The sequence below is a fragment of the Lolium perenne genome, chromosome 7 (genome assembly GCF_019359855.2).
Source record: "Lolium perenne isolate Kyuss_39 chromosome 7, Kyuss_2.0, whole genome shotgun sequence".
In the NCBI taxonomy this organism is placed as follows: domain Eukaryota; kingdom Viridiplantae; phylum Streptophyta; class Magnoliopsida; order Poales; family Poaceae; genus Lolium; species Lolium perenne.
In genome coordinates this window covers 212,036,436-212,052,300 of record NC_067250.2, presented here as the reverse complement: position 1 = coordinate 212,052,300, position 15,865 = coordinate 212,036,436, and the positions used below count along the sequence as shown (strand labels likewise).

The window sequence follows — 15,865 nt, the reverse complement described above, 5'->3', positions numbered from 1 at the left end:
TTCGAGCATCTTCGATCTGCATAATATAGCGCACAAAAGATTATAATCTGCAGACAATGAACGACTTCTCAAATTAAATAAATAAATCACTTACGTACAATAGCAACCGATGATTGATTTGTCGAGGGCCCGGAGATTGTATAACCGAAAGAGTTCGGCGAAGTCAACGTTCACACGGTACTTCCCGGAAGTAGTGCTCTTCCCTAACTCGCACCATGATAGTCTCGATCCCTTCCTTTGAGGCCTTAAGGTACCACGAATGCAAGTTACGCATACATGTTGGTACCTTCCCGAGATTCTCGACCAAATCTTTCCCTTGAACAACCTGATATGCTCTGCTCAGTCGAAGGCGTAATCAGCTTACGTCTTGTCGAGAACTTTGAACGGTCTTCCCGTCAAACACCTTGAGAGGGGCGACCGATTGAACGGGTTGTTGTCCGAGCTGGTAGACACTGTGTATCCCTTTTATCTCCCTGATACCCGATTGAACGGGTTTTGTCGCCTCGATCATCTTGTCATACGACCTTTCAATAGAACGCGCATAGTCAGATGGCGGCGATGGTACAGTGGTCATATAGATTGTCAACGGTACGCACAACTTTCACCGGATCTAGTGTCTTCTCGAAAGGTATCTCCGGCACTTTCGGTGCAAACCATTTTCTTCAACTCGGCCTGAACGGCCTCCGCGTTTTCCTCTGGAGTTTTTTCCCAAGGTAACTTCTCGCAGGGCGGCGCTTGTTTCTCCTTTCTAGCTTTCTTCCTAGGGCGGCGCATCGTTCCGCTTAACGGACGCTGTCTTACGTCGCGGAGGATCTCGAGATGGTGGACTCACGCTGGGGTCCCTCTCAGGTAGGTGTGGACTTGGCTGCTCACCAGGACTGCCACCAGGAGGAGTCGATGGCATTTGCTGCTCATGTGTAGGAGTCGGTGGCCTTTGCAAAAGGACGACGTACTTCTTCGGCCATAGGGCAAAACCGTGCTTGACATCGGCCAGTGTCCTCTCATCTTCACCTCTAGGAATATCAAGCTCCACTTTTTCAAAACCCGAAACAACTTCATCCACCCCGACACGAACACAACCAGGTGGAATGGGCATATGATGGTGCATTGCTCCATCTTCACTTGGGTACACATAGCCGACCGCCACCTTAACAGACGCGGTCCTGATTAACATATGTAGCTCGCAATCTGTCTTCTCCGTGACATAATCCACGGGGTAGCTTCCTCCACATCCGTCAAGATGCGAGGAACCGACACTGCTTCTTCGCTGAGATGGGGCAGCATCGGCTTGTGGATCCTGTAGAAACAGCGGCTGATCAGGTGCCCTCTGATTTCTCTAAAGAGCCTCCACCCTAGTTAACAATTCCGTTACAATGTCGGCGTCCTTCTTCTTCTTTCGCGAACGGCTTCTATAAGTGTCAGCGTTGTCCGGCCACGCTTCCTTCATGGTGAGACCTGGGCGAGCTCGTACCCGTCCAACATGTTCAGGGTTCCTGTAGCGAGTGTCAGCTCGTCATTCTCTCGATCGGGAATGTACTCTCCCTTTCTGACCTTTTCAATTGCATCTACAAGCTTCGGTACAATTGCCTCAATTTTTTCCTTCCATTTTCCCTTCGCAACGATCAGCCCTGTCTTTGGGTCCAACCCTGCCCCATGAGCGAACAACCAGAACTTGGACCGTTCGGGCCAGTCCCATGTCTGTGGAGTGATTCCATGATCAATCAGTTTATTCTCAAACGCTGTCCACTTCGGAATGGCACTCTTGTAGCCACCTGACCCCAAATGATGCGGAAGTTTCTTCTTTGCAGCATTTTCGGTATTTTTCTTCGATCGGGACACAAAAGTAGACGATTTCTTATAATCCTTAAATGCGGCCCAGTGATGTTTTATCTTCACTAGATTATCATCGAATACTGGATCTTCATTCTTATATTTGTCCCATAAATTTTTCTTGAAGGTCTGGAATTGTATGGCCATCTTCTTCAATGTCCATTCCTTGACTTTATTCTTCTGGCCTTCCGTCATGTCTTCCGGTAGGCTGAACTTTGTCAGTAGCGTGTCCCAAAGAAAAATTTTCATCGTGTCATTGACATAACTAGCACCACTCTCCGGGTTCTTCGGCTTATGCCACTCTTGAATGCTGATCGGTACATGGTCCCTAACAATAACTCCGGATTGACTTGTAAATTTGCGGCAAAACTCCTTGGGCTGCACTGGTTCACCATTATCCTTGAATGCCGTGAGGGCTAACCTGCCCTCGCCCTTTAGCACCCGCGTCGGGCCTCGTTTTGATCTAACAGACTTGCTCGATGATCCAGAAGGCTAAAAGAAAAAATTATTCGTTAATAAGTGCAATACAAATAAATGAATGCATCTAGGGATGAACATATAGACTAATTGATACATAGATATACACCTCGCCGGAGTTTGTGATGGACACTTCGTTGTCTCTTCTAATTTGTTCAGACTCAAGTCCCTCGCCGAAATCATTCAGAAAGTCTTGGAACTCGTTGTCATCTCCATCGTCGGGTTCCGGACCATGGGCACTCTCATAGATCAATTTCTGCACCGCTTCTTCCCCCTCCTCATCTCGGACGAAGGTGCCGTCCTCCATACCTCAATGTCACTGCAAAATTAAGAAAGCAATTAGAAAACAATTCAAATGAAGAAAACAATAACCCTAACCCTAACAGTCGACGCTACTCGTCTCGCTCTTCTCTCTTTTTCTCAACCCTAACCCTAACATTCGGCGCGCTCTTCTCTCTATGTCGCGGTGGCACCGCCACGTACTCGGCACCGCTACGGACCCTAACCCTAACACTCGGCGCTCCTCCTCTCGCTCTTCTCTCTTTTTCTCGACCCTAACAGTGAGAAACACCTTTTTTCAGTGAAGCAAGAGGTAGTAGCAAACATTTTTAGTCTTCACATTATACGATGAAGAGAATTAGATATATCCAACATAAAAAAGCAGAGCTATATTGACACGAAACGCCTTGTTTTACCTACCATATCAACGTCTCTATCCAGGTTATAATTCAAATGAGAAGTAAGAGTAACTTGCCGGTGCATAACATCTAGGTATAGAAGAGTTGACAGTGATTAGGTGTGTAAAAAAGAAAAACCTGAATGGCGATGTGATTACTGAAGATTGAAGAAAACAAGAAATGACCTTCTGTCCACCAACACCACCGACCGGAGCTCACAATTGTTAAAGCTGTATACAACCAAGCCAAAGATAGCCACATGTTATTGCGATGATGAAATCAACCATGGTGTGAACATTTTAAGGTATGTACTGTTTATACTAGTCACAGAAGTTTGCACTATATGGTGTGTGTTGCGCTCCCGCACGCGGCACGCCTGCTGCTGAGGCCTCGACCGTGACTTTCCACGTATGCACGCGACGCCAAGACTGGCCCGGCCAGGTTATGCACCGGCGATGGCGTCGAAGCCTAAGCCCAAACATCGCGCACCCTAAGGGCGTGGGCATGCGCAGCAGCGTTGGCGCGAGCGTGGCGACGGCGTCTGGGCGTCTGCGGAGCAGCGTCGGCGGGGTGGCGTCGGCCTACGCATTTCATCGAACACCCTAAGGGCGTGGGCATGCAGCAGCGTTGGCGCGAGCGTGGCGACGGCGTCTGGGCGTCTGCGGATCAGCGTCGGTGGGGCGGCGTCGGCGGGGCGTCTGCGGGGCGGCGTCGGAGGGCGTCGGCGAGGACGTCGAGAGGCGGCATCGGTGAGGTCGCGGCGAGGCGTGCGCGTGAGCGGGGAGGGAAAGAAGGGCCGGGCCGAGGGACTTACCCGCGGCGCCGGGGAGCGGGCGGCGGCCGACGGCGAGGCTGCGATGGCGAGGCTGCGACGGCGTGGTCTCTGCGAGGCTGCGACGGCGCGGCGTGGTCTCTGCGTGGCGCGCGCGCGGAGAAGGATTTGGGGGAAATTGCCCCGCGCCTAAATCATAACTAGGGTGAAGACCCTTTGGTACCGGTTGGTACCACCAACCGGTACGAAAGGCCTTTCGTACCGGTTGGTGATACCAACCGGTACCAAATGTATTTTTTTTGTTTTCTTTTTCTTTTGCTGTTTTCTTTTCTTTTGCTGTTTTCTTTTCTGTTTCTTTTTCTTTTCTTTTTCTTTTCTGTTTCTGTTTCTTTTCTTTTTCTATTTTTTATTTTCTATTTCTTATTTACTGTTTCTTTTTCTTTTCTTTTCTTTTTTCCTTTATGTTCATTTTTCTATTTCTTTTTCTATTTCTTATTTACTGTTTCTTTTTCTTTTCTTTTTCTTTTTCTTTTCTGTTTCTTTTTCTTTTCTTTTCTTTTCTATTTCTTATTTTCTATTTCTTTTTCTATTTCTTATTTTCTATTTCTATTTCTTATTTTCTGTTTCTTTTTCTTTTTCTTTTCTGTTTCTTTTTCTTTTTTCCTTTATGTTCATTTTCGCGTGGGAAAATTTCCCGCCACGACGCCGCGCGTGGGAGAAAAAAGGCGGGAAAGAAAGGGCCGGAATAAATTTTTATTACGATTGAACTCGAATTAAAAGTACATAGCTTAACTGAAAATTAAAGATACAGCCAGATTCTACTGTTGGAGTCATTCAGTCATACTCGTGCCTAGCCCTGTAGTAGTCGCCACTGTAGTCGTCATAGTCGCCGTCATCATCGTCGCTGGCATCGGGGTCACGGTACTCGAACGTCGGCGGGTGAGCACGCGTGGCCTGGGACTGAGGGTAGCGCAGGCGGGGGCCACGGTAGGCCATGACGCCCTGGAGAGTTCGGCCGCGCCACCACAGCCGACGGCCGGCCTCGTTGAAGTTCGAAGGAGGCGGGCCGCCTTCCTCGTGCCTGGCAAGCGCCCTCTCACGCCGATTGATGAAGAAGCTTTCCCAAGTCGGGCTGTAGTCGGGATGCCACTGGGGATTCCTCCGCTGCTCTGGCGTGAGCTCGAAGTAGTAGTGGTTCGTGATGGCCATCTCGCGCGCCACACCTAGAGGAACTGGAGGGACCGGTACGCCTCCGACGCTTAGCAACCAGCCAGTCGGGACGCGGTAGCCCGACGGGCAGGGGTAGTTCGAGGCGCAAAGCGCCTCCGCCTCCCGGGGGGTTAGAGATACGATGGAAGCCATGGGAGAGAATGATGAGGTTTGCAGATATGAGTCTAGATGTGATATGTAAATGGAGGCCAAGCCTACATATATATAGTGAAAAAAATGGCGGGAAGACAGAGGCGGGAACCGGTGGAAAGCGCGGGAAGAAAATAGGCGGGAAACCTTTAGTACCGGCTGGTGGGTGCAACCGGTACTAAAGGTGGTTTTTCTGTCATGTAACAAAACTGTCGGTGGGATAAGGACGCGTGGGTAACCTTTAGTACCGACCGGTGAGTGCAACCGGTACTAAAGCTGTCGGTAGGATAAGGACGCCCTGCTCGATGTGATAAAGCATGTAGCGCACGACGCCCTATCGGAGGAAGAAGAGAATGTAGAAGTGGCGCCGTGCCTATAAAAGGAGCATCGATACGCCATGGCAAGCAGCTCAACAATGTTGGGGAAAGGGTTGGGAAATCTCCCGTGGCGGAACTTGTCGAAGATGCCCTTGGTGCACACGCCCTATGGCATCTTCGGAAGTTCCGCCTCGAAAAAATTTCCCTGCAAGCCCATGAAAGACTCCATCTCCTCTAACAATGTTGGGGAAAGGGTTGGGAAATCTCCCGTGGCGGAACTTGTCGAAGATGCCCTTGGTGCACACGCCCTATGGCATCTTCGGAAGTTCCGCCTCGGAAGAATTTCCCTGCAAGCCCGTGAAAGACTCCATCTCCTCTAACAATGTTGGGGAAAGGGTTGGGAAATCTCCCGTGGCGGAACTTCTCGAATATGCCCTTGGTGCACATGCCCTATATATGGCATATTCGGAAGTTCCGCCTCGGAAAAATTTCCCTGCAAGCCCGTGAAAGCTACTTAACTAGTAAAACAAGCCAACCATCTCCATTGTTAATATCTTACATACAGTAACATCATTACACAAAAGTGATTTCCATATTGAGATACACAAGTTATGATCCCTATATGTAGCTAGCTAGTCTTCTGAGTTTTCTTCGCCCGTTTCCCTTTCTTCTTACTGCGACGCAACCATGGACAATCTTCATTGTTTAAGATGATGCTTGGGTCAATTTTTACCTTGAAGGGTGGAATATCATCAAACTTATTATAATCTTCTGACATGTCTGTCTTGTCCTCTACTCCCACGATGTTTCTTTTTCCTGAAAGAACTATGTGCCGCTTTGGCTCATCGTATGATGTGTCCTCTTGCCTTTCTTTTTTTTTTCCGGTTTGCTAGACATATCCTTCACATAAAAAACCTGAGCCACTTCACTGGCTAGGACGAATGGTTCGGTGTCGTACCCTAGATTCTTGAAATCCACTGTAGTCATTCCGCATCGCGGGTCTACACCGTACCCGTCTTTCAGGTTGAACCATTTACACCGGAACAAAGGGACCTTGAAATTAGGTCCATAGTCAAGTTCCCATATCTCCTCTATATACCCATAATATGTGACCTTGTTCCCATTGCCATCTTCTGCATCAAAGCGGACACCACTGTTTTGGTTGGTGCTCTTTTTGTCTTGGGCGAAAGTGTAAAATGTGTTCCCATTAATCTCGTACCCTTGAAAAGTCGATATAGTAGAAGATGGTTGCTTGGCCAACAAGTACAGCTGCTCGTCATCGGTGACATTCATGAGACGTGTTTGCAACCAACCGCCAAAATTCTTCATGTGTTCTCCATCAATCCAATCTTCACGTTGCTCCGGGTATTTAGAGCGTAAGATCTCCTTGTGTTCCTCTTTGTACGGAGCCACCAAGATGGAATTATGTAGAACTGTGTAGTGTGCTTGAGTGAAAGAATGTCCGTCCATACACGTTGCTGGTTTCTTTCCTAGCGTGCCTTTTCCACGCAGTCTCCCCTCATAGCACGATTCAGGAACACCGATCGGCTTAAGGTCAGGAATAAAGTCAACACAAAACTCAATGACCTCCTCTGTTCCATAGCCCTTGGAGATGCTTCCTTCTGGCCTAGCACGGTTATGAACGTACTTCTTTAAGACTCCCATGAATCTCTCAAAGGGGAACATGTTGTGTAGAAATACAAGACCGAGAACGCCAATCTCTTCGACCAGGTGAACTAGGAGATGTGTCATAATATTGAAGAAGGATGGTGGGAATGCCAACTTGAAGCTGACTAGACATTGGACCACATCCTTCTGTAAATTTTGTAGAGTAAGTGGATTGATCACCTTCTGAGAAATTGCATTGAGGAACGCACATAGCTTCACAATGGGTACTCGAACATTTTCCCGTAAGCCCCCTCAATGCAACCGGAAGTAATTGTGTCATAATCACGTGGCAGTCATGAGACTTTAGGTTTTGAAACTTTTTCTCCGACATGTTTATTATTCCCTTTATATTCGACGAGAAGCCAGACGGGACCTTGATGCTACTCAGGACTTCAAAAAAGATCTCCTTCTCCTCTTTGGTAAGAGCATAGCTGGCAGGACCTTGATACTTCTCTGGATTCAGGTTGTTTCCTTCGTGGATACTTTGCTGGTCCTGCCGTGCATCCGGTGTATCTTTTGTCTTCCCATACACGCCCAAGAAGTTTAGCAGGTTCACACAAAGATTTTTCGTCACGTGCATCACGTCGATTGCAGAGTGAACCTCTAAGAATTTCCAGTAGGGTAGCTCCCAAAATATCGACTTCTTCTTCCACATGGGTACGTGTCCGTCAACATCATGCGGAACAGATTGTCCGCCGGGACCCTTTCCAAAGATCACTTTTAAATCCTTGACCATATCATATATAACTTCCCCATTAGGGCGGGTAGGCTTCGTTCGGTTATCTGCCTCACCTCCGAAATGCTTTCCTCTCTTTCTTACGTGATGTTGTTTTGGAAGAAATCGACGATGCCCCAGGTACACATTCTTGTTTCCCAAATAATTACTATCAGTCTCACCTAAACAAAGGTGTGCATGCATTGTATCCCTTGTTTGACTGCCCGAAATGTTACCAAGAGCAGGCCAATCATTGATGGTTACAAATAACAACGCTCGTAGGTTAAATTCCTTTTGTTCGTGCTCATCCCACACAGGTACACCTTCGTCACGCCACAACTCTAAAAGTTCTTCAACCAATGGCCTCAGTGTACACATCAATGTCGTTGCCGGGTTGCTTCGGGCCCTGGATGAGCACCGGCATCATAATGAACTTCCGCTTCATGCACAACCAAGGAGGAAGGTTATAGATACATAGAGTCACCGGCCAGTGCTATGACTGGAGCTCGCTCCCCGAAAGGATTAAAGCCATCTCGTACTTAGACCAAATCTTAAGTTCCTTGCGTCATCTGAAAATGACTTGAACTCTCTGTCGATTTTTCTCCACCGCGACCCGTCGCCGGGGTGTCTCAGCATCACATCTTTCTTACGGTCCTCTTTGTGCCATCGCAACAACTTGGCATGCTCTTTGTTCCGGAACAAACGTTTCAACCGTGGTATTATAGGAGCATACCACATCACCTTCGCAGAACCCTCTTCCCGGGGGTGGACTCACCCTCAACATCGCCAGGGTCATCTCGCCTGATCTTATACCTCAATGCACTACATACCGGGCATGCATTCAAATTCTCGTACTCCCGCGGTAGAGGATGCAGTCATTGATGCATGCATGTATCTTCTCGCACCTCTAATCCTAGAGGGCAGACAACCTTCTTTGCTTCGTACGTGCTAGAGGGCAACACGTTCTCCCCGGAAGCATCTTCTTTATTATTTTTAGCAACTTTTCAAATCCCTTGTCGGAAGTACCATTCTCTCGCCTTCCACCGCAGCAATTCCAGCGTGGTACCCAGCTTTTTCTCGACCATTTTCGCAATTTGGGTACAACAGTTTGTTGTGATCCTCTAACATTTTCTCCAACTTCAACCTCTCCTTTTCATTTCCGCAGTTCATCTTCGCATCAAGAATGGCCCGACCCAAATCGTCATCCGGGTCATCAAAAATCGGCTCATCGAAAATGGGCTCTTCTTCAGCTTCGTCTTCCCCCATTCTACTACCACCGTCTTCGTGAATAAGGGATAGTTGTCACTATCCTCTTCTTCTTCGTTGTCTTCCAATATAACCCCTCTTTCTCCGTGCTTGGTCCAACAATTATAGCTGGGCATGAAACCATTCTCCGGCAGGTGGACGTGAAGGGTCTTCGAGGTAGAGTAATCCTTCATATTCTTACAGGAACTACATGGACAATACATGAAACCATTCGACCGCCTGTTTGCCTCAGCCACGTTGAGAAAATAATGCATGCCAGTAATGAACTCGGGATGGCACCGGTCACCGTACATCCATTGTCGACTCATCTGCATTTTATATGTATATCAAAAATCATTAAAATCACAACATCATGGATATATGAGTGACCAACTTAATTAATATTCAAGTTCATCACATAAAACTAATTGTTTTTTATAAAAGAAGAGGGGCTCACCGAGGTGGTACCGTGCCGGCTAGGGGACGATGCTGGCGATCGACAATGTAAGGACGGGGATGATACTAATTAAAACCTACAAAACATACCATAATTTCAGCTCAAATTGCATATAAAAAAATAAAATCACTAACTTAGGCATTTCATCGAACACCTTGCTTGCACTACAAAAATAGTACGAGTTAAAACTACCAAAGAACTGAGCTAAATTAGGAACGCCGGAAGGAAGGATGATATTGCTAACCCTTGGATAGATGTATGCCGTTAATCTTGTTAAAATGGTGGAGAAAAATAAAGATTATTGGAGTGTGAGACGTGGAGAAAAATTTAGAGTGTGAGGAAGAAGAGAAAAATGAGAGCCAGCAGGGGGCTCGGGAAGGGATCTGGCGATTTGATATAGCTGGGTACCCTTTGGTACCGGTTCGTGTTACGAACCGGTACCAAAGGTCCAGCCCGGGCCCCACCACGCGTTTGAATTTTGGCCGAAGACCTTTCGTACCGGTTCCTAACACGAACCGGTACGAAAGCTCCTCACGAACCGGTACCAAATCTCCTCGCCCGCCAGAGCCCTTGAACCGGTATTAATGACCCCATTGGTACCGGTTCGTAAGGGAACCGGTACCAATGGCTTAGATGGATGAGAGGTTTTCTACTAGTGATAATTGTACTTTTTACGTGCATGTCCTCATGTGACCGATTGAGATGAACAGTACCTTAAGATAGAAGCTGGTCCATTTTTATCATTGAGTTTTGTACCTATAGCTAGCTCTGAAAAGTAGTGTAGCAGGTTATATTGTTTTGTAGCAAAAAAAAAAAGACCTTTAGCTAGCTTACAGATTAAAAAACACGCACATGTGATTAATTACCACCAAAGTAGTATAAACTCCGATGCACACATCAGCTATGTAGTAGTAATAGCAGCGCATGTGAACCATGATAAAATCTAGATTAACTGTTCTCGGTACACACAATACTGTTATTTCTCTGAAAATAGTTTTTTCTCTCTCTGGACATCTTTGTCAGGGGTGGGTGGCAAAACTAACCCCACCCCAGTGACCAGAGCAAAGAGCTGCACCCAACAGCATAGAATGATGGCAATATCAACCTCCGATCATCTCTCTCCCTCTCTCTCCATCTCTAGCAACTTTGCAACCACTATATAAATGGCCACCTTTCCTCCCACACCGCCGGCTCATCCCATTCTCCATTAGCTTCTCCCTCACCCGCTAGCTAGCTCAAATCTCTCCCTCTGCCTAATTATGCACTAGCCCTTAACACACAACACACAGCGAGCTTGTTCGTCACTAGCTAGCTAGCAATTTATCACTCGATCCTTGCAAGAGCTCGACGCCGACCGGCAGTCGACAGCGAGCAATGAGTATCTCGGTGAACGGGCAGTCGTGCGTCCCGCCGGGGTTCCGTTTCCACCCCACGGAGGAGGAGCTCCTCAACTACTACCTCCGCAAGAAGGTCGCCTCCGAGCAGATCGACCTCGACGTCATCCGCGACATCGATCTCAACAAGCTCGAGCCATGGGACATCCAAGGTATAGTAACAAACACCATCTTACTTATCCTTCTTGTGATGCCATGGCCGTCTTAATTGCACGGTTCTTGAACCGATTGGTAGTTTCACAGTGCAAACTAGTACGCCTTGCGTACTCCATGCATCTTGGTGACGAATGCAACTAGTAGTAATTTCTTAAGGTGATCTTAGGTGATGTGGTTGTACCTGTACGGCCATGATCCATGCATATGAATGAATTAGCAGCCCGTCTAAGAGATCGAAATGCTTGGTTAATTTGGGTGCAATTGCAGAGAAATGCAAGATCGGTTCGGGCCCTCAGAACGACTGGTACTTCTTCAGCCACAAGGACAAGAAGTACCCGACGGGAACGCGGACGAACCGGGCGACGGCGGCAGGGTTCTGGAAAGCCACCGGCCGCGACAAGGCCATCTACAACGCCGTCAAGCGTATCGGCATGCGCAAGACGCTCGTCTTCTACAAGGGCCGCGCTCCCCACGGCCAGAAATCGGACTGGATCATGCACGAGTACCGCCTCGAAGATCCTTCTTCCGCCGCCGGGGCCGGGGCTGATGCCACCGCCACCGCCATGGTACGATTACATAGCTCAATTGCCTAGCTAATGCACCGATCACCATTAATTGTTTGCTGCCGTAAAAATTATACGTGGTGGTGGTGCAATGATAGGCGTACGAGCGTCCTAGCTTGCTCCTTGAGACCTTGACACACCATCTAGCCAGCCTTTCTTCTTCTTCTTCCTCGCACCCTACACACTCTCTCACTGCACTAATGATTAAGCTTTTTCCATGTGCTTCATGTGCCCCAAAAGGTAATAATAATTAACACCTGCCTGCCCTTGTCTAATTTGGATGCCGTACGTCATGCTCAGGTCGTCACTGCCGCCGCATCGTCGGACACCGGCGGGGAGGACGGGTGGGTGGTCTGCAGGGTGTTCAAGAAGAAACACCACCACAAGGAGGCCGGGGGCGGAAGCGGCAAGCGCGGCGGCGGTCGAGATGAAGGCGGCAAGGCGGCGCGCTCCTCCTCGCCGCTTTACTCCAGCGACGACGCGCTCGACCAGATCCTGCACTACATGGGACGGTCGTGCAAGCAGGAGCACGAGCTATCCTCCCCTCGGCCGAGGCCTGCAGCGTCTAGGTACCTCCGCCCCATCGAGACGGTGCTCGGTGGCCAAGGATTCATGAAGCTACCTCCTCTCGAGAGCCCGTCCTCCGCGGCCACCCCGCGGACGTCAACGACGACGCCGCTCGGACTCGGACTCGACAGCGGCAACCGGGAGCTGTCCGCTTGCGCCGATGAGCTGCACTTCCCACAGCGTGACAGCGGGATCACGGACTGGGCCATGATGGACAGGCTCGTGGCGTCCCACCTGAACGGCCAGCATGACGCGTCCACGGACCAGCTTTGCTTCGACGGCGCCAGCGACGGAAATGCAGGCGACAACGACGTCCTCGACAACGCAGCTGTCGACGGGCTGGCCTTCTACTCCGCCGCCGCAACGAGGCTGCTCGGCGGGACTGCTACGGGCGGCGCCGGCAGCAGCGACGACGACCTGTGGACCTTCGCACGATCCGCGGCGTCGTCCGAGCGACTGAGCCACGTCTCACGGTAAAACTGTACAGTAGGCACCGCCATGGCGAGCGAGCTGAGGGCCCGAAAGGTGGCGAGGCAGGACAGTGGACAGAAGCTGCCCTAGTACAGCAAAAAGACTACTTCAACAGCAAGAAGAAGAGAAACAATAAAAGAGAGCTAGTGAGATCAACAGCGAGAGAGACAGAGATCTCAAAGGTGATTAGATTGGTGTGTGGGAGAAAATTAAGCGAAAGAAAAAAGGGGATTAAAGCGGGCAGTAAGTTGGAATATCACTTTCACAGTGATCGCACCCGTCTCTTATTGTTTAATTAACCCTTATGAGTACAATATATGTTACTATGAATTAGCATACGGCTACTTATAATTATTAAGATCGACCTACGATATATTAATTAATTTGTAACTACTGCATAGTTCTGTGAGGTGTGGTATGCACAGGGTTTGTGTGATTCTTTTTTTCTCTAAGAGAAGGTGGTATAGCTTTTCTGCAAAATGTTTGTGTGATTCTTTTTTTCCAAGAGAAGGCGGTATAACTTTTCTGCAAATTCTTTCATCTGTAAAAAGCTAGAATGCCATATATTTTTGACAAGGATGCCTATATTGTCTGACATTTTCAGAGCGAACGATCTAGGAGGAACCAATAATTACCATGCATGTGGCAAATTATTTTAACTTTTTTCATGGCAGTTGTCAATTGTCATTCATCGACAGCAAAAAAATTGGACGGCTAGCAACTCGTCCGCTTCTGGTGAGAAAAATCCGAATGTTCTCTGATATAATTTTCCTTTGATATTATATATATATTAGCCGTGTGCAAAATGTTTTGTTGGCGGCTGTCAATAATCAACATCAGATAAAAAAAAATCTGACAGCTGACGACTCGTTGGTTTCAGGGGATTAGAATCCAAATGTTCACTCGTTAAAATTTTCCTTTGACATTAGATAGTACCCGTGTGCAAAAAAAAGGTATTTACCTTGAATTAGCAAACATAGTTGGTTAGTTAGGTGATTAATTAAATTAGTGATCGTGCATTATGGCGGTGACGACCATGGAGGCTGGACAGAAAGAGATGCTGGACGCAGATCGTTATCTCGCTTGTCGTGACAGGAGGAAAAGGCAAATGAATTGAATAAAAGGTGTAGGGGAGACTAAATAAAAAAAAGATGGATGGATGGATGGATCGGGCTATAGTAGCTGCTGGTTGTCCCCACTCCCCAGCGCACGTACCGTGGTGCAATGTCGATGGTCGTAGTGCCCTTTTGGTCCCCCAATAATTCTTTGAGCTCCTCGAGCTCTAGCTACTCTCACTCATGGCTCACTCACTGATTTCCTCTCTAGCAGAGAGAGAAAACAGCAGCCAAAAGCCATGACAGAGAAACAAACATCCTATTACATCGTAGACACGGAAAGGGCAAATTAAGATCGATCTAGAGAGAGAAAGATCTTGGAGAGGAGAGAGGGGGAGTGGCAACTGGCAAGTTGGTGTTTGTCGACGGACATGCTTGAATGGAGAGAGTAGTGCCCAGGGGAGAGCTAGGAGCAAGTGCGGTATGATACGCCTATGCAACATAGCACTACCAGAGGCATGCACAAGTCAACAAAAAGGATGGCAGCAGCTATATTCTACTGGTTGATGAGTGCATGCATGTAGACGTAAAATACGTCGTCGATCGTAGCCAGTAGCCATGCAACTTATTATCCCATGCATATTTCCACCTATATATCGCGTGAACATACGTACATATTTTAACTCCCTGTCGTCGTGTCGTGGCCCTGGCCAAAAGGGGAATTGAATTGAATCAACTTGTCCCACAAAAAGGATGGAAAGGGACGTGTCAGTTCCGACCCTGCTGCTACCACGCTACAGTAGTGCTCCACCTCCACCTCTACCACCGCCACGAGGACGAAACATCGCTAGCCTCCCTTCGTCCCCACGTGGGGACTCACGACACACGCGCAGCAGCTTTCTTCAGCTCTCTGCCCTCATTGTCCCATTATTATTGGAAAAGATCAACACTCAAGACTTCTTCGATCAAGAATCATTCATCGTCGATTTTGGTTCAAGGACCTGCTATATATTAGCCGAGGGTAATAGCAAAGAACACCATTTCGTGTGCCCTCGTTGTCGAGCGTCATAGGAATAACGAACGGCCGTAACAAATTTCCATCTTGAAGGATTTTCTTTTGTAAGCCAAAACTTGTTGTCAACATGACTATAAAAGAGTCTCCACCAAAAAAATCATTTTTTTTCATGGCTTAGCTTCTTAACAAACTGATAATGGAGCTCTTGTTAGGATTAAATCTTTCCATATATGTAGCGAATTTTTTTTTTTGAGAAACACAGTACAAATGCAGACGCTCACATACACGCGCATACACTCACACCTATGAAGACTACGGATTGGATCTTGAAATTGACCAAGTTACCACATGCGCCTCGCTGTCGATTAGATCGTCACCTCCCACTGAATGAATATTCCGTCTTTATGAGACACACAGATGTCAAACCTGGGGTTTAAACTCTGGTGGGTTGGGGGTACAACCACCCTCCTAATCACCCAACCTCAGATTGGTTCTCATATATGTAACGAAATATGCTAGGATTATAACATATTTCGATCTAGTCAATCCATGTAATCGTTTGTTACCAAATATGGCCTACTGGGTCGAAAATGCATGTTTGATCTCAGACACAGATGCTCCCTTTATCTGTGCCATCTATGTCTCTGAGATTGGTGGTATTCTGAAGTATTCCTAATCATATATGTGTTAACAAATGTAGCATCAGCTGCAAAGAGGCCCACTTCTGCACATGCAATGATATCCTCCGTCGCCGCGTTTATGTCTTTGAGTACACAATTAATTATCCCATAGACTATACCGCTTTTACAAACAAAAAATTACATGGCATGACTTACTGACACAAAAGTACTAATGGAGCTCTAACTGATGCCTAAACTACGAACATGTGACATTGAAAAAAAGAGCAATGCGAAATGCAAATATACATAATGTCCATATACGAAGTACATGGAGAAAGATGGAACCTCGAAGCATTGCAATTTGGGAAACTCGACAATTCTGATGAATTGGCGAGTACCACCAGACAAAAAGATGACAATGAAGAATCACAAACAATACGAGACGCGATACTAAAGAGGAATATATCCATAGGATGAGGGTATTAAGTCTCTCTCGCTTTTCCTCCG

The 15,865-nt window shown here is 47.6% G+C and overlaps 1 protein-coding gene across 1 annotated transcript; it reads left to right on the top strand.

The window, feature by feature from the left end:
• Positions 1–10,705: 10,705 nt before the first annotated feature.
• Positions 10,706–13,200, top strand: LOC127314297 (NAC domain-containing protein 43). The gene is made up of 3 exons (XM_051344748.2): positions 10,706–11,063; positions 11,335–11,633; positions 11,931–13,200. Exons 1-3 carry the CDS (start codon positions 10,892–10,894, stop codon positions 12,672–12,674), a joined length of 1,215 nt encoding a protein of 404 aa, XP_051200708.1. The 5' UTR covers positions 10,706–10,891; the 3' UTR covers positions 12,675–13,200.
• The last annotated feature ends 2,665 nt before the right edge of the window (positions 13,201–15,865 follow it).

What these genes read in the sequence shown, in the direction of transcription:
- LOC127314297 (XM_051344748.2), top strand. Translation starts at nt 10,892, where the DNA reads ATGAGTATCTCGGTGAACGGGCAGTCGTGCGTCCCGCCGGGGTTCCGT. An exon ending in CGAGCCATGGGACATCCAAG is followed by an intron (nt 11,064 to 11,334) that starts GTATAGTAACAA and finishes GTGCAATTGCAG; the next exon opens with AGAAATGCAAGATCGGTTCG. An exon ending in ATGCCACCGCCACCGCCATG is followed by an intron (nt 11,634 to 11,930) that starts GTACGATTACAT and finishes CGTCATGCTCAG; the next exon opens with GTCGTCACTGCCGCCGCATC.